This window comes from Pangasianodon hypophthalmus, chromosome 12 (assembly GCF_027358585.1).
Source record: "Pangasianodon hypophthalmus isolate fPanHyp1 chromosome 12, fPanHyp1.pri, whole genome shotgun sequence".
In the NCBI taxonomy this organism is placed as follows: domain Eukaryota; kingdom Metazoa; phylum Chordata; class Actinopteri; order Siluriformes; family Pangasiidae; genus Pangasianodon; species Pangasianodon hypophthalmus.
In genome coordinates, this window is record NC_069721.1 from 12,694,671 (window position 1) to 12,704,185 (window position 9,515).

Consider the following 9,515-nt stretch of genomic DNA (forward strand, 5'->3'; position numbering starts at 1 on the left):
ACAGTTAAAACATGTTTTAATACTTTTAAATATTTTTTAAATACTTTTTATTTAAATACTTTTTTATACTTGAGCATGTTTAAAAAGTAGCAACATTTTTATGAGTACATTTTTGGCTGGAAACCTCCACTTTTAATTGTGAGATTTTGACACATGATCTATACTTTATCAAGTACTTTCTTTCACTTGAGTTCCATCTCTGTAAGAATATATCAATGCAAATCGAGACTCACTTACGAAAATCACATTTGTATCAACTTGTGACAAGATAGTTTACTAGCAGTTTACTGCTCAGCTAGCTAACTTGGGGTATTTTGTCAGGATTAGCTACTGTTAAATAAATCATTGAGAATATGACAATGCAAATAATACTTCAACATTGAAAACCCACTTGTATCCACCTGCAAGAAATGTTAGCAAGTTTGCTCACAGCTAACTTGCCAGCTACCTATTTGAGATAGCAGGATGACATGGGGCATAATCATGCATATTCATGATGCATCTTCCTGGCATTTCCTTTGCTTGTTTAAAGTTACATGGCTAGAAATACACTAGCCAGGGAAACATTCCATTGTACAACTGTTCATTATTCAGGATTTGTGTTTTCAGAGCATATGGTCACAGCAAAGACTTTTTGCTCTTTTCACTGGATAACAGAAGGAAAGTTAGAGAAGACGAGAGAAGTGTGTCTCCTCAAAAACATCTGTGCCCTTTTCCTCCAATCCAGGAAGCATGGTAAGACTCCAATGCAAGCACCCATAACTCAGGCTGAACACAGCTGGCTGACAGCATCTAGACTCCCAGTAGGTTTGCTGGTTGCTTTCACGAACTAGAGCAGCAGAGTGCCTGCATATCTCCTTCTCTAATTACTCCCGCCTCCAACATGGTGGCACTCTGCTGAGAATGTGCAAATCTCACTTCAATTCATCCTTCCATCACTGGGTAAATTGATACTGGAATCCAGGGGGCCCTGCGGGTGTGGAATTCGATAGAGGGGATCTAAGTGGCTGAGATCAGATATGATGAACTGTAATCCCCTTGGCACCAGCTCAGCTGTGTGTAATACTGTCTTGCTCTAGCTATATTGCTCGTTACAGAGAAGGACATGAGCTGCATTCATAGTCTGTAAATGGGACGAGGGTCACAGAGCTCCATGAACAGCCATGAGCATCTAGGTTGCAGTGTCTTACATGCCAGTAATCTGGATAAATTACAGCACTCTCACAGATCACCATCAGCTGAGCAGGGCTGCAGTGCAGGTCTGTCAAAAGTGAACACTAGGGCTGTACTGCAGTACTCTACTGCACTCCTGCTCTGGTTTCAGACCCTGACAGATACATCAATCCAGGCTTAAGTACCCAATTACCATAAGTGATGTAAGGTAAGTGTACATGCTGAACCCACTTTAGAGTAAAATTTGATGACAGAAAATACTTGAGGTTTTAATGCTAAAGTCAGGGTTGGTAGCTTTTTCTTATACAGCTAGAGCAATAAAGGCTGGCAAAAACCCAGCTAGCACAGTTTTAGTAGAAAAAAAAAAACAGATCCTCCTTGACATTGCATTTAAAGTTGTGTCTTGTCAGTTCGCTAAAGGTGTGATTTCCAGGTACATTCAGAAAGCATGTAGCACTCTATATCTGCACTCTAATGTGATTCCTCCAGTACATTCTTCCTGGGACATTCTTTCTACATTTAAAATAAGGTTTCATTAATTATACATGTTTTCTCCAACACACATTCCGCATGTTTCCCTTTCTGTCCATTAATATTTCAGCCTGTGCCACACCATCCCCATGTGTCCATAATCTCAACATTCCAGTGGACATTTTGCACCCATAAATCACTCGGTGACATTAAGGAAGCCTAAGATGGCCTTCAGTGCCACTTACTGCAGCCAAATATTGGGCCACGTCAACCTCCCTACCTCCCACTAGACTGTAAAGGGTCAGGCATACAGCATGCTGAAATGTCACTGACAAACAGGGCCAGGCTTGAGAGGAGCCTCTGTCCAGCCTGAATATAGATGGTCACTGGGAATCTTATACACTGTATGGCTAAATGTCTTCAAATCCATTTCACTGTAGGAGCAAAAATATTTTGGGTCAAGCTTGGCTTGGAGATATCATTACCCTGCCAGAAAGCAAAGTATCACTCCCTTAGGGTCTGTCTGTCTTCCTATATATCTTATCATTTTTGATTGGTAGCTGAGGGTCACATGACAGTCCTGTTGCTGGTATCTGGGGAGAGCAGTGTGTTGATGGCAGCCGAGCCAAAGCCCAGATGACCTCCCCTGGGTCTGCTCTAAATGGATTTCTGTTTTTCATCTCTAATCCTAATGTTTAAGCATGTGCGACACTGAGACTGCTGATGCTGACGCTGCTGCAGCTGACGTGAACAGTGGGCATGCTCCAGGTTAGCACATCAAAACAGCACCGTGTTCGCCTTCACTCCTTTCACCTGAAAAGCCTTTTCTGTTTGATTGACTCGACTGCTGTTTCCTGGTTGTGCATTTTGCCAAGACTCTAGCCTTGCATATACACTCCCTCACTCACTGTTTCTTCCTCCGCATGCTTTCATTCCTGACAAAAACTCATTCTAGCACACTACCTTCTGACTCTTACCATTCTAACATGGAAGGTATGTGTGGAATAACAATGATGACTCGGTTGGTGTGCCTCTCCCCCAATTCCACCAGCAGTCAGCAAACTACTGTATGCCTCCTTACCTCCTTTTACAGCAATGGGGCTATGCATAGAGCAAGTGCACCAAACAGAAACACAGACACAGGACACAAGGGGACACTCACACACATAGGGTGCACAGACAGGCAATTTAAGAGAGAGAGTGAGAGATAAATACAGATAAAAAGAAGAGAAAAATAGATAAAAAGGAGAGGAAAGAAGAGAGTTTCACAGGAGGAGAAGTGGGTGAAGTGCAGTACAGCTAGAGACAATGGATGAGAGGTTCTCAAATTTCAATCCTATTCCTAATAGATGGCTGCAGACCCTGCTGCAGAACAAACGGAGATTAATACAGACATGCCATGTGTGGTGGGATCTGCTTGAGTGATATTAAAATGTTGTTAGTCTCTCTGATCCAATTCTTTCTGCTGGCATACAAGCACAGCCTCTCCCAATGTATTATCATACAAATCTCACGTAAAGATGGATGTTTGTGCATCTGGTCACTACAGGCCATTTCATCATGCACTTGCCCAGAAGACAGTTTATGCAGGCTCTGGCTAGAGTGGAATAGATTACATTAAATTGTGATAGATTACCTTACACAATATGGCAGAAAGAAATTGAAGTCTATTTTACAAGCAGCCAAACCTCATCCTTTTATTGCCACTAAGGATTAACTTAAAAACGTCACACATTTCCAGCAGTAATACCTATCATAGAATGCAAAGGCCATGTGGAGTGTGTGCTCACAATATCACTAGCCCTAGGGGCAGCTCCCAGTCCTGCAAACACATAAAGCTGTAGTCATAAAGACCTCAGCTCTGTAACCATTGCTATCTCCATCACGCCCGGGGATGTGACTGAGAATGTCGTCAAAACATAAATAAATGAGAGCCATGAGGTCATTGGAGGCACTCAAACCCTAACCCATAACCACCCCCCTCCCTCCAGCCCTGGTTCATGGCTGGTTCAGTACTTGCCCTTAGGTACAATACTTCCAGCATGAGGGCAAATCCACATCAATGGCACAGCAAAGGTACACAATGAGCATGTTACTGAATATAAACACAGAATCTTAACCACAGAATGTATTTGACACGGAGTACATCCTCATATTAATGTTTGACCAATACGTTGTTAATTGGATAAAATATGTGATATTACATTATCATTGGCTCACTCTTCAGCATTGGCAGAAATAACAGGTGCGTACCTATTAGTCCATTTGCAGAGTCCAAATCAGAGCAAAATTTGATACTTTGGGTTCATTTGTAATTTGGTGTGTTTTCTCACTGCATATAATTAAACAAACCAAAAAGCAAAAAAAAAAGTAGGCTAAGGGACGTGTAGAGCTGAAAACACATGCAGAATAGTCTTTCAAATGCTTTCACACCTATTAGTCAGTTGTTTGGTTTTCTGTTTAGTTGGCACCCTGAAAGTTACACAGGAAAACTGCTTAGATGAATCTGATGCCTCTTACAATAACAGACAAACATAGGGTAGAGATCTAGGTTGTGCTAATAACCCGCTTCTAGAATACTGGTTTTTGCTTTACATCACATGAAAACATGAAATCCATGCAACCCATCAGGACAACTTCTACTTGTCTTTTGAGTTGAGGTCGAAGTTTTGGGGGTTTATGTAGACCCTACTGCATACAGTGCCTATTTGAAGCTATCAGATTTATTCACCTGGAAATTAATTATAAGAATGTTGTATCGGTCACCAAATCAGTAATGTTGGATTAAATGTCACGTCTGTTACAATGCAAGGTGTAAAGGAACAGTTTTTGCATCAAACCCCTCTCACCCATTTAAACTGTTTATGCTCTGGCAGTGTATGTGAACTGCTCATGAACTTAGAGACACATGTAATTAAACTACAATAGAAATGAAAACCTGACAAGTACAATTTGTGCCCATTTTCAAACACATTTGGCAACCTCACAGCATTTGGCTATAAAACATAATTATTTTAACATTCTTTTTCCATAGATGCATTTTCATTGTGTGGTAAATGGATAGAGAATTATTTTAAAAGCATAATTCTCAAAACAACCTTTTCCTTTATATTCATTTGCAACAGCTACTATTACACACTTACTATATATACCATTACAGCAGTACTTATACAGTATAATAAGATTTGTTTATTAGTTAAAGGTTTAGTCTATCGTAATTTATAATTTATTTAGTCTAAACCTGTCACATCACTCACAGACAGCCAGTGAATGAACTGTAAAAGTTCAGTATGAGGTGTGTAAAAGGAACAGACATGCATCTCACTTGATAAATTGTGAGACACTGATCCACAATACCTAAGAAGAAGGGAAAATGTCTATGTTTTAATCTATTTTACATTAAATCCAGTTATTACTTTAGATTAAAAATTGAGAAAAATAAAAAAGTTCTGCTTTATTATGTCAGTAAACTGAATGGTATCTGTGAAAATTTTGACCATCTATTACTATTAGCCAAAATTATTGGCTATCAGAATTTTGAGCTCTAAAATTGGATCATAAAAGTTTTTTTCAGTCACAACCTAATCCATAATATATTTTTTTAAAAAAGGAAATTATGTTGTAGAGATGATGCACAGACACAAACTTTATAAACCACACTGAGATGAGGTAATGCATTAAGCATCAAGTCCTATGTAAATTGTTGAAATTATCATCTTAAAGTTGATAATTGGTAGTGACACTCACAATTGGTGGCCTGTTTTTAGGACCCTGCTTTCTAAATAAGCAGCCTTCTGGATTTGATTAGAGAAGAACATTTAATTAGCACACAGAGTAGTGCTAATTCCCCACTGTGGCTCATCCTCTGGCTACAACTCATGCTGGTGCCATTAATATTTCCCCCACCCCTTTTTCTGAAGAGATGAAGTGATTTTATTTATCCCTGATTATCACATTGCTTTGAGAATGGAGTTACTGTTCACAAAAAGCATATGTGAATACAGAGAGAGATTTGTATAATATACACGTACAGAGAGATACACACTTAACAAAAATGATTCTCTGTTTGCAGCTCTTTCATATCTATAATGAAAACCCCTCTAGAGTCAGATCCTTCCTTCTTTCTCTTGTCCTCCCAGTGGTAGAGCTCTCAGACTAGTTTGCGGCCGCTGTCTCCAGTCTACCCGCCGTACCTACTGCAGTACTCATATCTTCACTTATCTAAATGGAATCTTTTCCTTGAGACTTGATCTGTGCTGACAGAGGGAACAGTGCCCTCTCCTCTTAAATTCTTCTCTCTTCACTATTCTCACCTTTCTGTCTTGTTTGCTCTGTGTCTAAGGGTTGCACCTGATAAGAGCACATATCTCCTATGCTTGATCAGCCCTGAGATAGAATAGGCTTGTGCTACAGAAAAAAATAGAGTATCAAGGAAGCCAAGAATATTCAGGAATTCCAAAAAAAATATATATGATTCCTAATGATTGATATTAAAAATTGGAAAAACCGAGCTGGAAGAAAGCTCCATATCCAAGTGTGCAGAGAAAGAAAAAGGACTCATGTGAGCCCTCATTACCATGCACAGCTAATGAGCACAGCAGCTCCAGCACTATTAGCCTGCTTGACTGGCTCTTTTGTAAGACTGATCTGAAAAGCAGTGTCTATGTGAGTATATCCACTGGGTTACATACTAACTCTCCTTTGCATAAACAAGCTGAGGAAAAATGAGCTACTGCATGACTGAAATCACAGATTGTTCTATAACAATCATCAAATACCAAAGCCAGACATTGGGATAAATTGAAAAAAAGAAAACCACAATTACATATGCATAATGGCTGCACAAACATGAAACACATGCAAACAGTGGTGCTGAAGGGGCGGGTGATTAGACTTACGTGTTCTGAAGCGGTGGTGAGGACGAGTGGGCTTGGTAGAAGGCCCCTTGGAAGCGCGTCCATGGTTTAAGCGCTGGGTAGGCCTAGTAGATGTAGTGATAAGTGGGGGCACTTGGGTAGTGGCTGTGCTTTTCGCTGTAGAAGTAGTGGTAGTTGCAGTAGTTGTGGTAGTGATGGAGATTGGGCTTGGTGGTACAGCTCTGGACGAGGGATAAACATTTCGGCTGCCACCTGGACTTGGCTTTCTGACTGTGGTACTGCGTGGGGTCACCTCTTTTTCCCCAGGTATAGCTGTGCCATTCCCTCGTGTGCCAACCCTGTTATGGAGGTGTGGCGCTCGATTCCCAGAGCCTCCCTCCACTGCTCCAGCTCCTCTTGCCCCACTGCTGTTGCTGCTGTGGTTTGAGGATGTGCCTGATTGAGTTCTGAGCACTGTAGAGGTCCCATCTGCAGCTGAACCAGGTATTGGCCCATTAGTATTGCCTGGGGAGGTAGTGGACGTAGTGGTGGCATCTGGGCCCTTTGGCGGGACACTAGGTTTTGAGAGAAAGATGGGGTCCTGCCCAATACCCTTGGCATTCACCAAGTCAGTGGGCACGTAGTCTTGGACTGAGCCCACTACAATCCACTTGAGGAGCATGAGACTGAGGCCCAGTCCCACAAATCCCATCAGCAAGGGCACAGCACACAGCCATGTCTGCTGGCGGGGCCACATGGCACAGGGGCCACAGCGGAGGGGCCCCGGGACCCGGGGAGAGGACTCTTCAACCCCGGGCTCCTCCAGGGTCATGGTCTCCATGGTGGCCCCTAGAGCTGTTCTCTCACTCATGCTGTTGGAGTTTAGGGCCCGGCTAGGAAGCGATGCAAGCAGGGGAGGGGGTTGACCAAGAAACCAGGGCTGGGCATCTCATTAACATTCAAACATGCACTCATCCACAGCTACAGAGACAGATGCAATCTCTGACAGATCATATTAGCAGTGCACAGGACTTTAGCCTACACATAACTACCTGAATACAAATTCTCAACAACACAATACACAATCACAAGCCAGGAATAATTACGCACACACAAACATGCTGTAGCACAGACACACACTCAGAGAGGTAAGTGAGGAAAGGGAAGGGAGAGGGGGAGTTTGAGAGACGTGCCTCTATCTAGTTCAGTGTCTAGAGAGCTAAAGATAATTCCCAAGATGCTCCGATGAGTAGAAACAGTGAGAGCAAGAAAAAACAAGGTAGACAGACAGAACAGTGGATCGAGGACACTGCGGCTACCGTTAGAAGCACGCTGTAAATCCAAGGCTGAGCGAGAATGTACCCGGCAACTCCCTGCTGCAGCTCCTCTCACAGCTGCACCAACGCAGCAACCATCACAGCTGATGCAGCCCTGCCTTTCACCGGTTGTGTCTGTGGGTTTGCGCTGGAAATTTCTAATAGCAGTGGGTAGCAAAGCTTCACTCCAAAGGCACGTCTGCAGCTCACTCTTTCCACACACACGCCAAGCTTGCTCTCCTCATCTCTCTTCACTCACCAGTGGCTCTCCAGCCGACTCAGGCAGCCGGTAATCTCTTCCCCAGGAGAAAGCAGCTGAGCGATGGACAACGATCCAGGGGAATTAATCACAGAGGGCAGAGAGGGGCTAAATCCATTTGATCCTTTTTTAACAATCCATGCCCTGAGCTAGACCCTTGTGCCCACACACATCCAGACGACTGTCCAAGGTCCATCCATGCGCTCAGATTGAACAGCAGCGCTGCCTCCAAGTCTGCTACATTCCCACACTAAGAGACACAGACACTGGCACTAATACAGTTAAAGAGAGAGAGAGAGAGAGAGAGAGAGAGAGAGAAAGAGAGCGCACCAGAGTGCTAGCGAAGAAGGAGAGAGCATGTGAGTAAGCATGAGAGAGAGAGAGAGAGAGAGAGAGAGAAAGACGGCAAGTGAGAAGAGGATGGGAGGAGGAGGGAGCGCTGCTCTGAAAACTGATGCGGCTGCTTTTCTTAGAGGCTGCAGTCTGTGTGTGTGTGTGTGTGTGTGTGTGTGGAGGGTTGGACTGTGAGTGATGCTGTCTTTCTGTTTCCTCCTTCACCTGCTTCCTCCTCCTTCTGTGCAACCACAGTTTCTATTAAGTGTGTGTGTGTGTGTGTGTGTGTGTGTGTGTGTGTGTGTGTGTGAGTATATATGAACAGTGACAGATTTAGCAGGAAAGGAACAGAATAAAGGGAGGACCAAATGCAAAAAGCTTAGAGAACGATAAAAAAATGAATGAGAACAAGATGGGGACAAGGGGAGCAGGAGTGAAATGAAAGTGGAGTATGCAGTAAGTGTGAGGCAGCAGCATACAATGTACCTCAAGGCTTACAGACACTCCTCCTGGTTCCCTAGAGGGATGTGGAAGAGAAACGAAAGACATAGTTACAGAGTGTAGAGAAGGAGAGAGATGTACGTTTCTGTTGTTGTGCAAATGTCACACATGCAACACCAACCACAAACCACGTACACACTATATAATCACTACATGCTTTAGCAGAAGGTTGAGGGTCCTAGCATTTTGATATGAATAGAATCATAATACAAACATCTCAAAAATCTGCACAAACACAATAACAGTGTGATTTGGGTAATTTAATAGTAGCCAGAGAGAATGGAAAAGCAAGATATATTATGGGTTTTTATGTATAATTACAATACATTGTGGTTTGAGAATCTAAATGTGCAAAAGTATGAAGTGTATTGAGTGAGATGTGTGCAGTAGTAGCTCAGTGGCTGAGATGTTGGATTACTGATCAGAAGGTGGTGAGTTCGAATTCAAGCACTGCCAAGCTACTGGGCCATTGAGCAAGACCTTTAACCTTCAAACACTCAGTTGTATAAATGAGATAAAATGTAAGTTGCTCTGGATAAGGGTGTCTGCCAAATGCTGTAAATATAGTTTGAGGTATAGTCAGTACTTCTGTCAGAATTTAGCTGA

The 9,515-nt window shown here is 42.6% G+C and overlaps 1 protein-coding gene and 1 long non-coding RNA gene across 3 annotated transcripts in view; one reads left to right on the forward strand and one right to left on the reverse strand.

The window, feature by feature from the left end:
• Positions 1–6,532, forward strand: part of LOC128319540 (uncharacterized) — a 63,992-nt gene extending 57,460 nt beyond the window's left edge. The window contains exon 3 of the long non-coding RNA XR_008303001.1: positions 610–6,532. This is a non-coding gene — a long non-coding RNA (uncharacterized LOC128319540). The remainder of the gene's footprint in view (positions 1–609) is intronic.
• The window catches only part of nrg3b (neuregulin 3b), a 138,107-nt gene extending 129,543 nt beyond the window's left edge, over positions 1–8,564 (reverse strand). For both annotated transcript variants that reach the window (XM_026914629.3, XM_026914627.3), the window contains exon 1: positions 6,543–8,564. In XM_026914629.3, coding sequence (XP_026770430.3) covers positions 6,543–7,371 — 829 coding nt within the window. In that variant the 5' untranslated portion in view covers positions 7,372–8,564. The remainder of the gene's footprint in view (positions 1–6,542) is intronic.
• Positions 8,565–9,515: the final 951 nt, after the last annotated feature.